Source organism: Mauremys reevesii, linkage group 13 (assembly GCF_016161935.1).
Source record: "Mauremys reevesii isolate NIE-2019 linkage group 13, ASM1616193v1, whole genome shotgun sequence".
Classification (NCBI taxonomy): Eukaryota; Metazoa; Chordata; order Testudines; family Geoemydidae; genus Mauremys; species Mauremys reevesii.
Genome location: NC_052635.1, coordinates 47,896,194 through 47,919,050, shown reverse-complemented (window position 1 = coordinate 47,919,050; position 22,857 = coordinate 47,896,194). Strand labels below are relative to the sequence as shown.

The 22,857-nt window shown below is 46.2% G+C and overlaps 1 protein-coding gene across 1 annotated transcript; it reads right to left on the bottom strand.

Moving 5' to 3' along the window:
• Positions 1–4,909: 4,909 nt before the first annotated feature.
• Positions 4,910–14,441, bottom strand: BPIFB3 (BPI fold containing family B member 3). Its single transcript, XM_039499264.1, has 15 exons — positions 14,320–14,441; positions 13,856–13,970; positions 12,896–13,000; positions 12,408–12,548; positions 11,938–11,998; positions 11,161–11,224; positions 10,295–10,386; positions 9,421–9,603; positions 8,497–8,550; positions 8,235–8,399; positions 8,064–8,131; positions 7,426–7,468; positions 6,268–6,331; positions 6,076–6,152; positions 4,910–5,227 (listed from the first exon to the last, which is right to left on the bottom strand). Exons 1-15 carry the CDS (start codon positions 14,429–14,431, stop codon positions 5,198–5,200), a joined length of 1,374 nt encoding a protein of 457 aa, XP_039355198.1. The 5' UTR covers positions 14,432–14,441; the 3' UTR covers positions 4,910–5,197.
• Positions 14,442–22,857: the final 8,416 nt, after the last annotated feature.

Genomic DNA, 22,857 nt, shown 5'->3' with positions numbered 1-22,857 from the left:
CTACATGGTAAAAGGTGGGCTAATGGCTTGAGTGTAAAAAGGATGTTTGTGGTTTTGACGGATTCCAATATAAATAACTGTTGGTAAATCTGGAAAAGCTATTAAGCAACAGGTATCAGATACAGCCCAGGTTAATCAGCCAGTGCTGTTCCTCAGCATTCCAAGGGCTAATGCACGTCTCCAAGCACACACCGGTCATTTGCCAATACGACGGGTTTCAGGCGCCCACAAGCCCAATCCTGCAAACTCATGTGACTAGCACATAAAAGGGCGACAGACAGGGTTGGACCAAGCAGCCATTCCGAATTGAAACACAGTGTGATCTTTGCCGCCTGGGACTCACCTACCTCAGCTGAGATCTCACTGGAGACCAGAGTTTCAGTTGTGACTGTAGAGAGCAAGGCACCTGCACCCATGTCTGCGTACGTAGGTCTGTGGCCTGGTCCTCACAGATGCTGAGCATTGGCAGCTCCCATTGACCTGGGACAATCAGACACTGCTGAAAATCAGGCCACCAATTTAGGTGCCAAAATGCAGATTTTGGTGCCCAGCTTTAGCGCCCACTTTTGTGACTGCACCACACAAAATTGCCCGCTAGCCATCTCTATGTACGTGTGTGTGTGCGCGTAGCCCAGAGTCTGGGGCACAACTGTGGCCATTATTTATATGTTCAGATTTCTAAGCATCTCAGACAATCAGTGCCCAGCTGTTTGCTGGATGCTCTCCCATTTTTTTAAATGTACAATCCCATCATCCACTGAACATCCCACTCTAATAACCACCCCTGAATTGCACGTGCAAATTAGAGATGCAGTTGCACATTCGATTCTGCAAATTCAGATCTCAATGGCTCAGAGATAATGTCAGTGCCAGGATTAGACTAATGAGCTCTAAGTATGTGTCTACACTGCAATTAAAACCTGCAGCTGGCCTGTGCCAGCTGACTCGGGCTAAGGGGCTGTTTAAGGGTGCTGTAGATATTTGGGCTTGGGTTGGAGGGTCCCAGAACGTCTACACTGCAACTAAACAACTCCTTAGCCCAAGCCCCACCAGCCTGAGTCAGCGGGCATGGGCCAGCCACAGATGGCAAACTGCAGTGTAGACAGGCCCTGAGTGCCCCAAGCAGGGTCAGCCCGCCAGGGCAAAGCTTCCTTGCATGCAAATGCCACTGGCTGCTTTTCGTCTCTTTGTTGTCTGTTATGCACAGTTCATTTCGGAAAAACAGCTGAAATCACTCACAAACAAGACACTAAGGCCCCTGATAACCGGCCTGTGATGAGCCCAGCGGAACACCACATGGTGCTGAATGCCAGCTCTGAATCGCAGAACAATGGCCTCTGGAGCCTGCATGGGGAACAGTCTCCGGGAAAGTTCAGAGGGAGGTTTATGTCCTTAAAGTTTCAACCTGAGAAGTGTTTCCTGAAGATTATCAGCACAGTTTCTACAGCCTCCATCGTGTTATTGATAGAACTGACGCCTTCAACAGACATCGACAAGTCCCTACCCAGTGAGAAATTGAGATTTAGTGTCAGCTACCAGCTTAAATTGCCATCAGCTCATAACGATGCTTTTGTGCTAGTCACCTGAACGGTTAATACCTTTGAGATAAAATCTTTTGTTAGATCCCAGCTAGAGCGGTCAAGTATATCATACAATAAGGGAAAATATGTTTTCAAACCAAGTAATCAGGTCATCAACTCAGCTTATCCATATCAGACTCTTTGGATATAATTACCACCTTCATGGACTCCCATTAAGTGCAGCTCTGGGAAATGCCAGTGGATGTTGTTACAAGAGCAAACATTTTAAATAATGGGCCATCTTCCCACAGAAAAAGGAACTTCTTTTCACTGATACTGCTTATAGGCCACCTCTGTGAATCACTGGCAATGCTCTGAACTTTTGTCAACAACTGCCACCATTGCATGTGCAAAGTAGGTAATTGTGCATGCAAATTGCCAACCAGTACTGGGCGAGCAGTGAGACAATTACCTGTGAAATCTGAATCATAATTCAATTCCGAGTCGATCGTGCTTTTTTTGCTGGTGTTTCTTCCCCATAAACATTAGTGTGGCTGGGTTTTGACCCTCCCTGTCACTGAAGCCCTGTCAAGGTGGTGTGGGAGGGAAGGGACGAGCCATACAAGGGGGTGCTACACCCCATTGGCCTGCTGGAGTGCAGTGCCCCAGCAGAGCCAAACCGATCCATGTGGAAGGGAAGTTCCATTTGGGGCTGACCGAGGAGGAGGCCACGTTTGTGCAGATGCCCTGACTCCCTATGCAAGGGATACAAGGTGGCAGTGGCCACCAGTCCAACCTGTGGGCCAGAGACCCGACCATGCAGGGAGGATGCTGCAGCCCTGCTGCTTTCACAGACACTTTAAATGCCCCTTGAGGGACAGAATAGTGTCCTGCACAAAGACCAGTCACTTGGGTTTGGGCTGGGAGGGTGAATTGCTCTACAAACGATGCCATAACCAGAGTGGAGGCCCCTGGGAGCTGGAGAGGGCATACTGGGTTATTGAGCTCCCTGAGGGCCGGGGAATAGACAGCAGTGTCATTCAGAGGCTCAGTTCTGGAATAGTTAATTGCCAGTAGAACAGTGCAGCTGCCTCCATTCCTTCCCAGGACAGACGGTCTCTCAGCTCTCTGGCTCGCAGCACAGAGATCTTCCTTTTGAAAATAGATTTCTGGTGAAAGCCAAGGAGTCTCCCAGCCACAGAGAGAGGAATTTCCAGCCAGATGATTTAGCAAATGGGCCACTTTCCTGTGCAGGGTTTTCTGCAAAGCCTTAAAGAGCAGCAGCCTGACTACCTTGCCATTTCCTCCACCCCACAACTTTATAGGTCTCTGCGGCAACACGGACATTAACAATTCAGGGCCAGATCCTCTGCTGCTGTAAATTGGCGTAAGCTTGCGACACATCGATGGCACTATATGCAGTGTACACCAGCAGAGGCGCTGGCCCATGGGCACTACTTCTGTACATCTCCAAAGATCCCCAGTTGTTGAGCCGGAGCCTTACCTGGTGTAAATCTGAGTAGCTCCATTGATTTCCGTGGCTCTGTGCTGACGTTACTGGCCTGTTCTCTCCGCAGTCGCTCCCCATAATAGCTGGGAGACAAACTAGAAGTGGCTTGTGTTCAATTTGCACAACACACGTAATCACCTGTGATATCCAGCTTGTGAAAGGGCATTTTGAATAGTACCTGGCTCAATGTACCAGGGGAAGGACGTCAGCTAGGGCCATAGCAATTCCACAAACCCAACTGCGACCACTAGGTCTGAACCGGCCCTGTATACGTGGCTATATACATATCACACACATACCAGATAAACGCAGCCAACAGAAGCTCAAGGAACAAAGCCTCTACTTCTACAGAGAGTGATTAGAGGAATAATTAACAAACGGCTTATGGCCTAATTTTCAGAGGTGCTGAGTGTGTGCAGCTCCCACTAACATCCATAGGACCTTTGAAAATCAGGCCATTAGTGGTTAACCTCCTAAGATATTTCCAGAAGATCCGCCTAGATCTGCGGCTGAGGAGCATGCAGCATGCAGCGTCCTGCTCAGCTGTTGGGTATAGTGACCTCATCTGTGTGGGGAACACATCTCCTGGCCTTGCAGATAAGGAGCTTCCTTCAAACAGTCTCTTTGAAATGCCAGGCAGACTCCGTGCTCCTCAGCCAGGCAAAGGGGCAAGCAAGAAACTTCCCCTTCCCTGGCTCAGCTGTTCCAAGGCTAGGAAGGATGGCTGGTAGTGGCACTAGATTGGAACTCAAGAGACCTGTGTTCGATTCCTGACTCACCCCCAGGTCCTGTGTGTCTTTGAGCAACTCACTTGGTCTCCCCTGTGCCTCCTCCCCACCTATAAAATGGGGATAATACGGACTGTGTTAGGACTGTGAGGTGCTTAGATACTACACTGAGGAGGGCCCTGTGAACAGAAAGGCTGCACTCCAGGGCACAGGAATTGCTCCCACTAGGGGAGCATAGCCGCTGAAAGGGGGCAGAGAGGCTAGTGCGAACACACAGGTAACATTACCTACAGCTCTCCGCGGGAACTGAGACCTTCCTAAGGACACTGTCGCATGTGACTGATGGGTGAACAGACATGCGGGGCGTTGCCTGATTGGTGGGGAAAGGCATTGTGACAGTGCTGCGGCTGGCATCTGGTCATTATTTGTACTAATTAGGCCCAGCCTCCCTGAGAAGGCCTAATTGTACAGAGGTGTACCTGATTACCAGGCCAGATTGCAGGGTTACCAACCCTCCCGGATTGTCCTGGAGTCTCCAGGAATTAAAGATTAATCTTTTAATTAACAACTATGTCGTGATAAAACCTCCAGGAATATGTCCAACCAAACTTGGCAACCCTACCAGATTGGGGCTAATTAGCCCATTAGCAGGGACGCTGTATTAAAGGGCACAGGAAGGCTTGCTAAGGGGGGGAAGAGAAGACGAGAAGCAGAAGGCTAGGAGAGCCTGGTGAAGGCAGTCCCCCCTTCCCCACCCTGCTTTTGGAGAAGGGGTTAGAAAGTTGAGATGAAGTGTGGAGACAGGGACCCGGTGGTGTTTACAGAATGAAGGCTGAGAGCAGTCTGCGTTTGTGGAAGGGAGGAGTGGCCCGTCGCAGACATGCATTTAGGGTGGCTCAGGCATTGCGCTGAACTTCAGAAATGTGACCCTTAACGGAGCCGCCTAGCAAACTATGAATGACGCCTCCCCTTTTAGTGTCTTGGCAGATGCAAATTTCTGTATTCGTTGTGTGGCAGTGGGCGTGAGGGGGGCAGGGGAGCATTCTGACAACCCGAGTCTTACAGCAAAGGGGGACAAAACCACATCAGGAATGCTGAGGCAATGAAAGCTTTTATTGAAAGGGTAACAAGAAATGGAAAGCTCCCCCGTGCACAAGGCAGGGCTCTCGGCTCCAAACTCTCCTGAAGCTTAAGCTGACTACAGAAGTTTGCTTAGAAAATCCCAACTATTTTCAACCAAGTAAGCAACAATTTCATTCCTACTAAGTCTTTTCTACAGCTTGATTCAATGATCAGAAGCAGAACAACATTTTGTTTCTATCGTCATAGCCTTGACTCAAAGTGTCATGGGGGAAAAAAGTAAGGAAGTGCAGGGTTCTTCAGTCATGAATTCTCTCCTCCATCCCGGTGCCAGTGGTGGGCTGTCCCTCGTGGAAGGGTTAGGCCAGCGCGTTAACCAATAAAGCGTTCTGTGGGAAAGAGGAGGCACTCGGTCAGGAAAATTCAATTTTCTCTGTGGGATTTTCACCAACTTTTCTCACCTGCGCTAGAGGGACCATTGAAAGAATTAGCAATGGTTAATGGGTGCTACAGTACCAGTACGTAGTACATTAGGGTTCATGGCCCTAGTTTTGATCACAAGTGGAAATCAGATGGAGGTTCAAATCCAATCTATAGCAAACATGTCACGTACCCACCTCACAAAGCTACTGCATGGGTTAGTATAACTCATCGTCTCATCTCAGGAGACAATTTGACTAGAACAGGATGGGGAGTAACAAACCGCCACCTAGAGTACGGTTAGAAGATTTGACAGGACATACATGTATGAAATTGTGACAGAATGCGGCTCCTGGTTGCACTATGAAGACTGAGCATTATGTCCCATTCAGTCTGTGGTGAGAACACGTGTGTTTCTCAAATAAAGCAGCAGGGTTTGTAAGGTTTTACCATGCCGACAAGGTGGGACATTTCAATTGAAGTCCTTACTTTCAGAAGTGGCCTCTAATTTTCTACCGTATTTCACACCTGCACTAATTGTGTGTACAATTTTGTGGACACAAAGTATATCACTTAATTGTCGGAATACTTGATTGCAGCAGCTTAGTCAACAAAGTACTATCAAATAAACAGAAGAAAAATGTAGAGAGCAATTCAGAGGCAGAGTTGAGGCTCTTCTTGAAAATTCAGGACCATGACTGGCAGGGTCTAACTGTACAATATGTTACTGCGAAGTCTGAGCAAGTGAGACTCCAGAAAAAGAGACCATCATGAAACTCTACAGGAAACCAGCATGAAGAAATGAGCAAACCCTTACATTAATGACTTTGACAAGGCCATTCTCCCAGTTCAGGTTGAGAAGATTAGGCAGAGGAATTTCCACCCCCAGGGCATCTGAAATAAACAAGCAGAAACTGTCAGCCCTGCGCTAAACGATGTGGTTGTAGCCAATGAGGAAAGACAAGAGAGGGACTCTATGAGACAGAAGACTCAAATATAAAGACCGTACCATTGAGGAGTGGCACGTATACAGCATTGAGTATGTCACTGATTAATGGTCCCAGACGTGCAACCTGCAATGGAGAAAGAAGCATCTTAGTGACCACATATTTTATGACTGAAAAAGAGAACATCTGCCTTTTCATTGTGGAGATATAGAATTTGATCCATTCCATCTCCGGATCAGAATGTCCCCGCACCTGCCGGCTGTTATCATGGGATGGTGTTTAGTAAGCAAGACAATCATTTCTCAGGTTGAGACATTCCCTTTTCACAGATCACAGGAGGAGGACAGCTCGTGTCTCAGTTCCCTGCTGGGCCCCAGACTGTCAAGTCACTTCATTCCTCTGTGACGCTTTTCCTACAAATGGGGATAATAGCACGTCCCCGCCTTGCTGAGGGCTGTGAGGGTAAATACCTTAAAGATGATCCGGTGCTCAGATACTACACTAAGAGAGGCCATCTAACTCATATAGGTAGAAGGTGCTGAACAAGAGGTGCCTTCAGTAAGCTCCCTGCCAGGACCCCCAGTTAGTCCAATCTGTGATGCCCCTTTTTTATTTTAAGTGAGCATCAAGAGTCCGGAGATTGCTTCAGAATCTCCCACTTGCTTTACACCTAATGCCCCGAACTGCTGTTCTCTCCCCTCTAGAGATGCCACAGGCTGGGTGTTCACTTATGGAGATCAAAGCTTCCTCTGCTCTAGGATGATGCCTATAAGGGTATAAAACTGAGTGGTGTCAAATTTATTAAGCAAATTCTATCAGTGCAGGACACTTGGAGCTCTTAAAACGCAAATCTTAGGCAAGAGTTTCCCAACTTTTTCAGGACTGAAAGCGGGTGTGTTAATCACAGAAATGACTGACAGGTAATTATGCTCCATTCCCTCCCACCCTCTCCTGCAACCTTCACAAATTCACAAGATGCTCCCAACATGTGCAATTAATTCATGTATTCAAACGCAATCCTTAGAAATCAGAATGGCTTCGTATGAGTGATGATTGAGGAGTCAATTAAAATAATCCTCTCCAGGAACGTGAGAATACCAACGTTTTCTGCCACAAGAAAAGCTTGGAGACCAACACTTATTAAAACTTCTGTTCCTTATTCCCTGGATACAGTCTCCATCATTATTGTACTTTGTTCAGTGTGCGTGTCATGAACTTACATTGAAATTGCTAATTAGCGAAGAAGCCAGTCTGAGGCCAACTCTACAAAAAATGGAAAAAGTCAAGATAGAGTCAGAGATTATTCTATGCAATATCAACTTTTCCAGTATCTGCATAGCCGGTGGAAAGACATTAGTAGATCAGAGAAAACTAATATTTCACTGGGATGGCAACACAGTTACACACACAAACAGTTTATCATTAAATCAACAGAACATGGAAAATCTAGGATTTGACCTACCAGTGCCTGATTTCCATAGACTACAACATATTGTAACAATACCATGAAGTCCAACTCTAATCAAGTCTTCGAGTGTTAATGAGATGCCCATTTGGCCTCTGCATTTGTCTTACACGTGTACAGAAACAATTTTTGTGAAAACCAAGCTAAAAATAGAGGGACATTTTTCAGTAACCAAAGCTCCCTAATTATTTTTATTCTTTTCAGAGTCCACATTTCAAATATCTGTCGTTACCGAAGTGAGCCCAGGGAATCTACTGTAAAGAATTATCAACTCTTTGTATTGAATTTAAATTGTACATTTCCATTTAATCTTGTCTGGTTTACTGCCTGTTGTTCTCCTGAGGAATATTCCTTCCGATATGAATGAGGCACAAGGGATGAAGCCCCATTTACCTTTCCAGAGCTACAGAGATGCGGAGTTTGTTGTCTGAAATGGTAGGCTGGACTCCCAGAACAATATCCTGCAATTAGAGCAAGAAAATAAAGCAAATTCAGTCCTTCCTCTCCCATTTCCAAGATTGAAAACAAAACCCCAAGTCATGTAAACTTTATCTTTATACTTACAGCGCCCAGAACAAAGAGAGACTGCTGGGGCAAAGCTGAGGGGGAAACCTCAATGGAAGCAGGGAGCCGCACAGTGACTTTGCCATTTTTCACCGACACTGCAGGCGTTTCCAGAACTCTGATCTTCAGCAGTGGTTGCTGTGACTCTGGCAGCAGTTTGGAGACCTGTGCAAAGTCACCAGACTCAGTTACAGCAAGAAGCAGAAGATTTTGAAGGTAAGAGGGATATGGCAAAAAATCTGAAAAAAATAAAATCACTGACCTCAGGAATGAGAGCGCGAAGGACAGAGGCTGTCAGTGGGATGTCACTGGGAAGCTGAGGGAGAAATACGAAGTGAGTCAGCAAGCTGAATTGCTTCCACGAAATGGATCCTGCGTAAACCGTTATCCCTGTTAATGTTTCTTTGCTCAACCAATTCTCAGGGTTGTTCTACTGGCAGCAGATGATGCAAGTAGCAGTTTGCTGAGATTATGCAGATACAGTGGATGATGCAAGGAGAATTGTGTGGCCCAGATTCATTTCTGCTGCCACTTCTCTGACTGCTCTGGGGCTGAACCTGACCCCGAGACTGACAGCCGTTAATTACTAGCAAGCCGACATCCAGCGCGTCATAGCCTGGATTCTGCAAGTCCTTGCACAGGGAGTTGCAGGAAGCCTGTGGTTGCTATGCTCCAGACAAGGCTGAGCTCTGCTACATGTGGGCACAGGTAAGTTGAGTTGTCAGTCGTTTGCACTGAGCAGAAGTCTCAAGCCTCTTGTGCCCTTACTCTTAAGAGCACAGAGTAAAAAACTTGCAGGGTATGGGCAGAAAATGGGCTTGTCTCAAGAGACAAGGGCTTAATTGCCAATGAGGGATGCAGCCGGACTCTCCCCTCTATGACCTTACTGCTACTACTAGATGGATAGAAGTCGGTGGCCATGCAGAAGCCCTCTCAATAAGGCAGGATCAGGTTCCCCTGCTCATCAGTGTTTTTACCTTGTGTTCACATGTGCAGCATCCCACCCCTGTGCTGTGCAAGCTCAAGCCCCGTGTGTTATCAAAATGCACAAGGTAGGAATCTTATCCTAAGGAGTCAAACTGTTCCTAGGTCATTCAAGAGCAAAAATAGACGAGGGGGCCTAAAGGTGGCATGCCTGGGCAGAAGGCTCAAAGGCAATGGATCCCTTCCGGTTTGCCGAGCTCACCATTTGAGCTGCAATGTCTGTGCTGAGATTCTGAGGCGCCAGCAGCAGCTTGAGCACTGAGCTGAGGAGACACACCGAGAGGCCAAGTCGGGAAGAGCTGGCCACCATGGATGGCAGAGATATGGTTGCTGCTGAGCACGCGGGATCGTCAACTTTATTGCCAAGCAAATCCTCCACTACAGCCTGAAAGAAAGTTTAGAAGGGGAGGGGGGGGGGAGGAGAAATAGCCATAAAGCTCCCTACAATGAAATACACTAGTCATTAAGCCAATATCACTGTGGCCAAACTGTATAGTAAGATTCCATTCATAAATAGTTTATAAATGGTCTGTGCACAATTAATAGATGTTTTAATAGTCAATCAATTGTGAAAACATCCAACAGATCAATAGGTAGCTTATAGCCATGGCTTACAAACATCTCTGATATCATCTGCTGATGTCCTCATAACCATCAACACCACATACTACTGATGTAACGTCTATTAGCCATCTATCCACTCTTTAGAAATGGAAACAATATGAAGCATGACCATTGTTGCTTTAGGCAATGCTAGCATTAGGTGCTTCTGATTGAAGATCAACTTCACATTGTTGTATTAAACTAGCAAATATCTAAGCTGCTGTTCACCTCTCATCCCCGATCATCAAGCTTTAGTGTATGATGAAGTCTACAGAGAGCGAGGAAGTGACAGTAATAATATGACCAGTCACTGGGCTGCAGCCCACAGCCTCTTTGAACGAGCCCTCTGCTGCAGACAACTGGGAAACAGGGGGCTTCTTTGAGAAATCGTCACCACACCGAAGGGGACCACAAGGACCATCCGGCATTGCAGACTCAGGGATGCGCACGCTAAGGAAAGCGACAGCACTTACATTTAAATCCAGTGTGATCCCCGCATCACTGACCACGGGGAGGTTTGCTAAAGTGTACTGGAGATCTCCTACCACGCCCAGTGGGACCACGGCTGCAAGGAGACAAAGAGTCTCTTACAATGGGATGAAGGAAACGCCCCTGCTCTCTGTTCCTGTTATTTGTTATTTTTTGTATTCTCATCACACCTAGGAGCCCAGCCAGGGACCAGGACCCCGCGATGGTGGGCGCTGTGCAGACACAGAACAGACTGTCCCTGTGCGGAAGAGCTTACGCACAAAGTATTTCTGGGTATCCCCAATCACCTATTCCCAGCAGCACAGCGCTGAGGGCAGCAGTCCTTGAAAGGACCCGCACTGGGAAGAGAACCTGGAGAGAAACACCCAGCTGCAGCGCTGGGTTGCTCTGAGCAAAACTGTATGAATTGGCTCAGAGCTGAGCTGTGAAGCTCTCTCAGGACCAAGTGGCCCTTAGAATGGAGAAGGTTGTAGGCTCCCTGTGGGAAGTCCCAAAGCAGCCATTGAACTTCCCCAGCATCTTCTCTATCAGAAACTTTACAGAGTTTTCCCCCCACATTGGGAAGGTTTGTTCCCATCCCCTGTTCTTTGGATCACTCAGCTCTGAAATAATCTCACCTCCAGCACCAGAGCACTGATTGCTTCTACCGCCTACGGTCTACGGCCGCCCCTTCTGCTGCAGGTCAGCTTAACAATGGCTTAAAGATTTAGAAAACCCAGTGGATCCTTTAGGTGAAATACTCTTGTAAAATCAGATCATTTTTCATATTGCGCAGCTACAAAGTGCTGAACTAGACCAGGGAGGGACTATTTTGGAACAGGAAAGAAGGAGGAAGTGACCAGAGACTTACAGTTCACGGTGCTCAGCAGAGGGTTCACGGTGTCGTCGAGCACGGTATCAATTAAAGGACACAGCTGTAACACACAGGGAAAAGATCCTACTGCACGAGACTCTCCCAGGAACTGGATTCTGTCCCAGGCTGTATCATACTGGTACAGTCATAGGAATATTGCCAGTTCATGAACTTGGCGAGAAGCTGCCGTAATGCAGCCCAGGAAGTTCATTGCCTGCATGGGGAAGCCTCTTAGAAAGCCTCCTCCACACCCTCTCTGCTGACAAATGAAGAACCAATGCTGGCCTCTCAGAAGGGGTACAATTGTGGTGCACCAAGGGATGCAGAAGCTTACCTCTCTGCACAGTGCTTGTCATGAAGCCCATCCCTCTATTAACTCCTGTACAAGATAGTGTGTGGACCCTCTGAACCCAGGTGAACTTCAGCCCAGGGACAAGATTTTCACAGCTTATGTGCACAAAATGCACAGTTAATTCATGTACACATTGACTGGGAATGCGGACTGGAGTAATGGCTCCAGATAGCCATATCTGGAGTAATGCAGATAGCTAGGCACATGACAACATGCTATTGCACATCACAAGGGCCCAGTTTTCAAAATGGTGGGCCAGCCCCTTCTTAGGGGTGAGCCTTTACTCTCAGGAATGGTCCTCTCTCATGAGAGGTGCCCCGATGACTTAGTGCAATAGGGACCACGCAGCTGACTACTTGTTTGCATATTTGGGCTTCTCGGGAATCACTTTGATCCTTGCCACCATTGCTTTGCACACTTACCACTCCAGGAAAGAGGTTCCCAAGGTTCTTGTTTAGGAGAGCTGGACGTAGTCGGAGCACACTAAACAACAGAAGAATATAAAATTAGAGGTGATGCTGGCTAGTAACTGGGCAATTAATGTAATCAGCACAAGAGAAATCAAACTGCTCGCTCGTAGCTTCACGCTGTCCTCCGCACAGCGCAGGGCTGGGATTTTGTTCTGAAATTAATTCAGGAATTCAGGATCTGGCCCAATATTAGGATTAATATGCATCCATGTATAGTGCAGCACAATGCAGAAACTCTCTTGTTTGGCCATTTGAGCCAACCTTTGAAAGAAACATTTGTTCTAGTCACAGCAAATGAATACGGCACTGAGGTATCCTAAGTATCAAACACAAGAATTAGCGAATTTATTCTCTTTGAAGATAATAGTAAAAATGGCTGATGCCAGCCCATCTGTGGCACAGCAGATATCTGTGGTACCCACTTGAGGAGGATCCGAACGTTAACAAGCTGCGTCTTGCAGTCTTCAATGATTAACTTGGGGGCGCCTTTGTTATCCTGTGCCAGTCTGGCTCTTGTGGTAATGTTCACGTCCACCTGGAGATTGAGCACCTTACCTACAAGGCTGAGAGCAGACAGAGGAATTAATTGCATCCATCTTAACAATGGCCCCTGCTGATTGACTGTGCAAGAGAGAGCAGGCTAATGGTCTCTTTACAGGCCGCGTCTACATGCTAAACTGGGAGCTCTCCGATTAACTCACCACTGCTTCACACTATCCTCTCGGTTATTTCTGCACCATGTGAACTTTTAAAGGTGGAAATATGGTTACTAAATGACACCTGCTGATATACACAAGCCTGTGAAAGAAACGGCCCTGTCCACAGAAAGCCGGGGGGACCGCGGCCTGGCCTGAGGTTTCTGGCGTTGCACTCTTTCACTTTATGGCCCCCTCCAGGGAAGGCTACTCACCCTTTGCCTTCAATTAACACTTGGGTGTAGACGTTCAGCTGGACCCCCACTCCTGGCAGGAGCTTCAGCGACACTTTGGGGAGAGTGAGTTTTTTTATTTCCAGCCTGGAGAACGAAAGAGAACAAGAAGTAGGCAATAGAACGGTAATGCTGAGGACACGGCCTCTCCATAGCCCAGTGTTTGTCCGCTCAGCCCGCCAGTCCCTCTAGAAGTGGCTTCATGAGCTAGAGGGGTTTTCAGTGTGGGAGTTTAAGCTACATTTTCACAGTGCTTTAGTTCCACTGTGTGCTGGGAACTCTCCCTCCTGCACAAGTTGAACTGAGTACAGGGGTTTTTCCTTCAAGGGCTTATACTAGCTGTTAAACCCCAAAACAGAGGGGAAAACCCACCAACTGCGATTTCAGCGTCATGCTTGACAGAGCAAGGAATGAGCGAGGCTGCTTCAGGTGTCACCATTGGGTGGTTGTGAAGCACACATAGGTTCATCACTTATTGAGTTGCTCATATTGACGGTAATGGGTCATATTCTGGACAGGCGAGTGCATAGGCACATACCCAGAAACATCGTCTCAGCACCACGTGGGACAAATGCTTGCTCCAATCTTAGATCCCCAAAAGATCACGGGGAAGTTGCCCCACTGCTCCTCACTGACTGGGAGCAGCAGTGGAATGTTATTGGGGGTGGCCAGTGGGTTGGGGTGCACAAGTGGATGATCAGGGCTGACAGAGATGAATGCAGACAGCACTTCCTGCTAGATTATTCTCTCTCATTAGAAACGTATTGGAGCAGGGAGGGGAGGGGACTGCTCATATCCAGAATGGGGCTGGATGTCAGCGCTCCCTTTTGCAACATCTTTGTGCTCCTCGTTGGAAGCTGGTTCCGCCAGTTCCCCCCTCCCCCATTGGCCAGAAATCAGCCCGTGGTTTGTTCACTGACACCTGGGCTGCCCCCGACTTACCCTGTGAGGCCAGTGTCCAGCAGATTTCCCAGGTTGAGGAGCCCCCCATTGCCAGCTGACACGGGTCCTAGCACACTGTTGAGAATGTCACCTCTGTGGAGCAGATCAGCTATAACTGAAGAGATGACCAGTGGTTAGAGGAGGTGAGGCGGGTTCCACCCCCAACTGTGTTGCCTGGGGCACGTCTCCTCCCCTGCCCGTGCTGCGGTTTCCCCATTTGTGAAGTGGGTTTGGTGATAGTTTCCCACCTGGATAAAGCCCTTTGAAATCTTTGGGTACAAAGTACTTTATAAGTGCAAGAATGACTCTGATTATCATTGTGACGGATACTCAGTGACTTTGGTACCGCCCACAGCTTTTCTGTGTAGGAGCAAATGAAAGGAAGGACAAAATGGTTCAGAAAATCCTAATAAATCTGACACCTTCCACAACACGGAACGGAATAGTATTCTAATAAAACTTACTTTTTCCTAATACGTTTGGATTCACCCTGGAAAGAACCTGAGCAGCGCCATCTAGTCCTTGAGATGGGGTCAGCAGGCCGCCGAAGAGGAGAATGGCCCAGATCTTTAGCATCTTGGCTGTGGTACCTGTGAAAAGCATTCCCAGTCCATTACACATCAGAGGATGATGATCAGGAACCGTGGTGCCAGAGGGGATTAGAATAGACAGGGAAAGAAGCTGGTTGCACAGAATGAAGGGGAAGCAGAGAGAAAGGAGGAAGGCATGGCAGAGGGGATCCATTTAGGCAACAAGCGGATGAGTGGCAATAGGTACTTGTGGCCAACTCCTGATCCCATTGAAGTTAATGAAGTAAAATTACCATGGATTTGGGAGACAAAACTTGAACCTTCAGTGGATGACTTCCATAATGGAGCCATGTGAAAGGAGCGAGCAGTTATCCCACTTTCCTTACTCCCTCACCTTAGGATAGTTGCATCATTTTCCTCATTCCATTGGGAATGGTTTCCGGAATTTTTGCATTGGAGTTTGACTGAGAATTTTCTCCCACAAACCAGAACCCGTATCCCACATATAGGAGAGGCAGAACCTTGTTTGCAACACGACACGTCATGAACGTTAATGGGATGGCAGAGACACAGGTTTCACTGAAGAGTCAGCTAAGAAGGAGTGCAAACCCTTATCACACACAAGCCTCTGATAAAAGCATGAAGTGTCTAAACGTGTTAGAGTCGTTTTTCAAAGACCATGTTAAAGGAAAGGGCAGCAGGAACACGTCACTTTTTTTTTTGGTTTTAGCGATATTACCAGCTCCGGCCATACAGTCCCTATACTTAAATGGGGGACACAAGTAGAATTAGTATTGTCTCAAGAACCAGAATGAACTTCGTCATTGCTCCCATTGCATCAACACATGTACATGGAAATACAACAACAGAGCAAAAAGCATCAGGATAAAAATTAAGGGTCAAATTCACCTTGGGTCTAAGCACACCTGGTTTATGGAGCTACTCAAGGGATTATTTTAATTATTATTATTTATAAAAGCCTTGAAATAATATTTCAAGAATTCTCAACAACATGCAGCGAGCATACATCTGTGCTTCAAAGTCCATGAAGAGCAGCAATCTCTCTGCCCCCCTTTGTCTGTGATGGTGGATTTGCTTTCGTCCAGGCTTGAGCTAAGAGAATGCTCTTCAGAGAGTAGTTTTGGTCTTACCTTCGCAAGCTTTTGGTCACTAAGAAAGGTCTCAAGAGTTGTCCTCCTTCTCTGCAGCTGACCTGCAACAGGCAGCCCTTATATACAAAAAAAATCTGTGACTGGAATGAGGAAAATGACATGACTGAGAAAAAGTCAGGCTAATTGTTTGCGTTGGATAACAAGGTGTGATCTCTGATGTCTTCCAGTGCAAATATTTCCTTATAGATGTGAAAAGTTAGGTAAATTATTGAGCAACATGTATCAAATGCGCAGCCTGGTTTCTGGCCAGCATTTAGTTCAGCATTCCAGCTGCGAATCCATAAGGGTTGATCTAAAAGATCCTTGGCTCTTTGCTAGTCTAGTGCAGTGAGTTTCTTGCCTTGCTGCTCAGCTGAGTAGTAAAACTGGGATTGGCTGTAGGGTTGGTTGAAAATCTTCCATAGAAGCAGTTTTTGATGGATATGTGGGTTTTTCATTAAATGAGGTGGGGGTTGGGGAGAGAGAAAAAAAAGTGTCTGCTTTCCTCGGAAAGTTTCAACTTTAAGAAAACCTGACCACCTGAAAACAAAAACCTTTTCAGTTTTCAGCCAAATACCAAAAAAAAAAAAAAATCAGCTAAACTCAAAACACTACAATTCAGAAATGCCACCACAGGGGCCTCATGCAATTTGTAGTTCGGGTATCTCATGCCCACATCCACCTCTACAGGCTGGGTTCTCCAGCTAGACTGCATCTCCCATGATGCACCACAACCAGGGGCTCCCAGCATGCACTGTGATGGCTTAGCAAGGGGGAGACTATGGCGTATCCTTGGAAATGAAGCCCAGCATACACAGAAGAATGAAGGTGTGGGGCACTTGAACTATAACTCCCATGAGGCACTGCAGCATCATTTCCAATTTGAAATTTTTGGTTTTCAGCCAGAAATTTTTGGTTTTCCATTTTTCACCAAAAAGTCAAAATGTTCTGTGGAAAATGTCAACAAAAACAATTCTCCAGCCATCAATTAGTGGGGCCTAAATCTGTTCAGTTTGGTTGAAGCTGGTGAAGTACAGGTAGGAGCTAGCGAGGAACAGTCAAGAGTCCATTTAAATATAACACATGAAGGCAGGCAACCCGAATACTGACAAAATGTACAAGTGCTTATATACAAATGCTAGAAATCTAAATACTAAGAATGGTGAACTAGAGTGCCTGACATTAAATGAGAATATGATATAATGGGCATCATGGAAATGGAATGAGGCTAATCAGTGGGACAGGGTAAAACCCAGATACAGAATATATAGGAATGAGAGAATAGGTTGCATTGGTTGGGGGAGTGGCACTAGATGTTAAAGAAAGCATAAAGTAACAATCTTAAATGCATCCAACTGTACCATAGAGTCTCTATGGCTAGAAATTCCATGCTTGAACAATAGGAGTATAGCAGTAGGAACATACTACTGACAACCTGACCAGGATGGGGACGGTGATTATAAAATGCTCAGGGAGAGCAGAGAGGCTTAAAAGGCAGGAAATAATAATGGGGAATTTCAACTGTCTTCCTATTGAATGGGTTCATGTCACCTCAGGAAGGGAGACCAAGATAACATTGCTGCTGACTGACTCCTGGAGCAGCTAGTCCTGGAACCCACAAGAGGAGAGGCAATTCTTGAGTTAGTCCTAAATGGAGCACAGGCTCTGGCCCAAGAGGCAAATATAGCCGAACCTTTCAATAATAGCAACCGTAATGTCATTAAATTTAAGATCTTTGGTGGGGGAGGGGAAATACCAAAGAAACCCACCACTGTAGCATTTAACTCAGGGGTAGGCAACCTATGGCACGGGTGCCGAAGGCGGCACGTGAGCTGATTTTCAGTGGCACTCACGCTGCCCGGGTCCTGGTCACCGGTCCGAGGGGCTCTGCATTTTAATTTAATTTTAAATGAAGCTTCCTAAACATTTTAAAAACCTTCTTTACTTTACATACAACAATAGTTTAGTTATCTATTATAGACTTATAGAAAGAGACCTTCTAAAAACGTTACAATGTATGACTGGCACATGAAACCTTAAATTAGAGTGAATAAATGAAGACTCAGCACAGCACTTCTGAAAGGTGCTTTAACTTCAAGAAGGGGAACTACACAAAAACGAGGCAGCTAGTTAAACAGAAATGAAAAGGAACAGTCACAATAGTAAAATGCCTGCCGGCTTCAAGGAGACTATTAAAAATACCATAGTAGAGGCTCAGACTAAATGTATGCCCCAAGTTGAAAGCAAACAGTAAGAGGACCAAAAAATGCCACTATGGCTAAACAGGAGAGTAAAAGAAGCAGTTAGAAGCAAGAAAGCATTTGACCCTTGGGCGTGAAATCCAACTGAGGAAAACAGAAAGGAGCATAAACTCTGGCAAGTCAAGTACAAAAGTATAATAAGGCAGGCCAAGAAAGTGAGTTGCTCTTTAACTTCTAGAGACACAAAAACTAACAGCAAAACTTTTTTTTTAAATACATCAGAAGCAGGAAGCCTGTCAAACAGGCATTGGGGCCACTGGATGATCGAGATGCTAAAGGAGCACTCGAGCACAATAAGGCCACTAAGGACAAAACTAAATGAATTCTTTGCATCAGTCTTCATGACTGAGGATATGCAGAAGATCCCCACACCTGAGCCATTTTTTTTAGGTGACAAATCTGAGGAACTGTCCCAGGTAGAGGAATCATTAGAGGAGGTTTTGGAATAAATTGATAAATGAAACAGCAATAAGTCACCAGGACCAGATGATAATCACCCAAGAGTTCTGAAAGGAACTCAAATGTGAAACTGCAGAACTACTAACTGTGGTATGTAACCTATCATTTAAACCAGTCTCTGCACCATATGACTGGAGGATCACTAATGTAACTGATTTTTTAAAAAGGCTCCAGAGGTGATCCCGGCAATTACAGGCCTGTAAGCCTGACTTCAGTATCAGGCAAACTGGTTGAAATGATAGTAAAGAACAGAATTGTCGGACACAATAATGTTGGAGAAGAGTCAACATGGCTTTTGTAAAGGAAAATCATGCCTCACCAATCTATTAGAATTCTTTGAAGGTGTCAACAAGCATTTGGACAAGAGTGATACAGTGGATATAGTATACTTAGGCTTTCAGAAAGCCTTTGACAAGGTCCCCCACCAGAGGCTCTAAAGCAAAGTAAGCTGTCATGGGGTAAGAGGAAGGTCATCTCATGGATCAGTAACTGGTTAAAAGCTAGGAACTAAAGGGTAAGAATAAATGATCAGTTTTCACAGTAGAGAGAGGTATAGAATGGGTCCCTCAAGGATCTGTACTGGGATCAGTGCTGTTGAACAGGTTCATAAATAATCTGGAAAATGGAGGGAACAGTGTGGTGGCAAAAATCTACAAACCATATAAAATTACTCAATATAGTTAAATCGAAAGCTGACGGAAGAATTACAAAGGGATCTCACAAAACTGGGTGTCTGGGCAACAAAATGGCAGATGGAATCCAATACTGATAAGTGCAAAGTAATGCACATGGGAAAACATAATCCCAACTACACAAATGATGGTGTCTAAATTAGCTGATACCACTCAAGAAAAATCTGTATGATGGACACAGCACTGACCAGCCAAGGGAAAGAGGAAGCCATGTGAGTTAATACAGGGCTCAAGGTCCAGAAGTCAGGAGGAATCTAGGCTGTAGGCACTGTTTTTTTTGGCCTGGTGCTGGCACCACAATAAATTATAACCCACCCACTGCACAGTGTGCATGTTTCCTGCCCTAGTTGGCACATTAAGCAGTACCCATGAGGACTTGTCTCCACTGAGTGACCACACACAATGCACTGAGGGCCAGCTTGTGGCATAAAGTCACTGGGTCATGTGGAGGTGCCTCTTCCATTTGGTAGAGCCAGGTCTATGAGCCATCCACCTGGGAGAGAGGGTCCCAGGGATGCACCGATAGAGCAGTCCCTGCAGGCAAAGAGGGATCGGTGGGGTACATGATTAGTTGTGAATGAACCACCCATTACCATTAGAGAGACTCCCAAATGGGATTCTCTGCACTTGTGAGTCACAATGCAGGACCCACCAGAAAAGCACCTGCTCAGATTTAACACTTTGTTTAAACTTCTGATGGAAAGACCTGGCCGCAGAGGATTAGCTGAGATGGCTTTTGTCTCACACTACTTCCAGCTTTAAAGATCTCATCTTACAGCCAAAGTCAGCATAGGAGAGGTGCCAAGGTACTTATAATGCTGCCATTGTCCCAGCAACTTAATCACTCACTAACCTCAAAAGAACAACGGGTTTCATTGCTGGCTAGAACATGACATGTAATGAAATATGTGTGTGCGTTGATAAAGGAGTATTGTGCTATCAGCTCATCTGAGTCACATCAAACTTTGAGTGGATGAAAATAATAAGCATGAAATCAGCATAAGCACAGCTCTAGTAAATGTCACTGGGATTAATCAAGAAGGCCGGACTGTGTAATAATGGGATCCCTTTCCATGACAAAGAGCCGCTGCTCATTAGTGACCTTTCATTCATGCTCATAAGTTGGCTTCCTGTCAGCTGTAGTCAAATAGAGATGTCAATGGAGATCTTGTGCCTGTTTTAAGGGCACCATAATGGCATTACATATGTTGTGCAAACTGAAGGGGATTTTCCTAAAAAGATTCACATTGAGACCAGTTCTAAGGTACTTTCATAAAAGTAACTTGCAAGACACAATGATTAAGAAATTAAATTATTGTAGGAAGAAAGGAATAGAGATGAAATTGGAGGAGATGAGACTCTAGTTCAAAAGGAGTCGAACAGGATGAATATATGATTTTGGGGCCAGTAATCACCGTGCAATCTTAATTGGAAAGCAGATAACATACCTAAGCGAAGACTCTGGCTTGTCTACACTTGAAATGGTACAGTGGCAGAGCTGCACCACTTCAGAGCAGACGGTACCTATGCCAATGGGACAGGTTCACCCATCGGCGCAGGGAATCCACCCTCCGAGAGGCAGTAGCAGGGTTGATGGAAGAATTCTTCCAGTGACTTAGTGCTGTCTACACTGGGGCTTGGGCATCTTAACTACGCTGCTCAGATGGGTGGATTTTTCACACCCTTGAGTGACAGTTATGCTGACTTAGTTGAGAGAGCTGGGGACTAGGGAGACGGAAACCGGTATTGTGAATGTGTGGGAGAGATGAACAATTGAGATCAGGTGATGGGAGACTAAAGATGTTATGGAGTCCGGCTATGTGTCTCCTTCAGCCTAAAGGGCCCTATGTGCCTGACTCCATTAACATGCATAGTGATCGGAAATTAGGCTCCCAGGGCCAGATTCCAAATGCAGCGATTGTGGTAACGCCACTGGCGTCAGCTGAGAAATCTGGGCTCATATGAATGCAACTTAGAGCAGAATCTGGCCTGCAGGATTTTTGGATATTCCTGTATCACTGAGCTCAACACAGCACAGAAAAAAACCTTTTACCCTGACTTAAAAGACTCAGACACCTTGGGTGCTCTATGCTGCACCACGGGGATCACTCTTATACAAGCGGTAGCCTCTCTGCCCATATACACCCCATCCCTGCTGCCAGAGGGAAGGAGATGTGGGCTGGGATGCCCCTGTACTGTGCTAGTCTCCAGCTGTGCTTTCAGCCCCTAGGGGCCAGTAGCAGCCAACATAAGTTAGAGCTGTCCAGAGGCTTCTCTAGCTTGTGTCTGGAAACAGAGACCTATTCATGGTCTACATGCAGTGCAGGTGGGTGATGCAGGACTAGGGCCATGCATACTCCCCCAAATCAGCTTCCAATAGCCCTTCCACCACACACCTCATGGCTTTATCATAACTGCCAAAAACTAAGGTTTGGGGCCTGCAAAGAGCGTTTGGTGGGAAATCGAATGGACACCATCTGGGATTTGCCATCTGATTTGGGTTTTCCCTGTGAGATCATTGAAAGATATTTTGATTTTTTTTCCCTTCCATCAGACTTCAAGCTTGGTTCTCATCAGCTGCCAAAGGAGTGAGAATGAAGATCTTCATTTTTTCTTGGAATTGAAAAGAATATTTGCTAAGCAATGGGGAGAGAAGGTACAAAAAAATCTCTCTCACAGGGAAATATCTCTGCAGCTTATGGCTGCTCTTTTCTTTGATTAGAATTTTTTGCTGAGGACTGTACCTCTGTATGCCAAGTGTGGAATGCATTTAAGAGATTGGACCATAGTATTGTGCACCCAAAATCCAAATGAATGACTACAAATGAGTGATGAAGGGAGCCGTGAGCAGCAGTACGGGCTTGTCCACATTTGTTAAATGGCTTCTTTATTGCAAACACAGACAATACAAGGACCAACTTTTCCAAAATGGCTGGGTTAAAAAAAAACAAACCCAACAACTCTTTGCCCATGTGACAAGGGAAGAGTTTTATGGGATAGTGGGTAATGTACTGAACAGGTGAGAAAATAACAAACAAATACGACCTTGAGAAGTAGCACGTTTGCGCAGACCCTGGAAGCAGACCTCCTAGACGCTCAGTGCAAAAGGAGAAGGTATCAGGCAAGCTGAAAATTCAGCTGGGGGGGTGAGTGAGTGGGGAAGAACCCTTCTATTGCAAGAGTCCAACTTGTTTTGGCAACTTCTGGAACTTTAAACTGCATTCTACTGTGCAGTGTATGTACCTCATCTTATTTACAGGAACCTCAGCTGTACCTGGCAGAGCATTAGGGGACCGTATGGTGTGTATAAGCAAGCTCTGAGACCAGTCCAGATCTGGTACCAACGTACATGACAAACCAGATGCCCCCCAAGCTGGGACTGACCAAAAAGTGCTCAGTAATTCCCACACTGATTGAGTCTGAATCAGTCACATCTAACCAGGGCCCCCCAGCAGTGACTGGCTGTTGCTATCACATTTCATCACTTGCACTTCGACACATCATCACCGCTGTGCAGGAGAAAACACCACCACCACCTGAAACTGAGACGTAGCTTGGTATCCCATGGAGAAAAGGCAACGTACCTTAGTGGGGCAAGGCAGTTACGGGTGAGAGTGGTCTGTACAGTGCAGCCACGAGGGATCTCCAGCCTGTGTCTCACACTGTGCTCAGCTCCCATGGTGATGCCAGAACAAGAGTTAACTTAACACAACAGGGCACATTTTCAGCCACGAATCAGAGTTTCCTTTTATGGAGCTTTTGTGCCCTGCTCTCTGACCCAGTGGCAGTTAAGGGAGCCATAGCATTGACCTTTGCCTCTGATCTAAGTGCATGGTGCCCAGTCTCTCCCAGCAGGCAAGAGGCCCTGGAGTTTGCTGCCATACTGTCCCATTCCCACTATGTCTTCTC

Coding starts and splice junctions, on each gene's coding strand:
- BPIFB3 (XM_039499264.1), bottom strand. CDS start 14,431: ATGCTAAAGATCTGGGCCATTCTCCTCTTCGGCGGCCTGCTGACCCCA. Junction 8,400..8,496: donor TTCGCGCTCTCATTCCTGAG/GTCAGTGATTTT, acceptor GACTTTGCACAG/GTCTCCAAACTGCTGCCAGA. Junction 5,228..6,075: donor GCCTTGTCAAAGTCATTAAT/GTAAGGGTTTGC, acceptor TCTTTCCCACAG/AACGCTTTATTGGTTAACGC.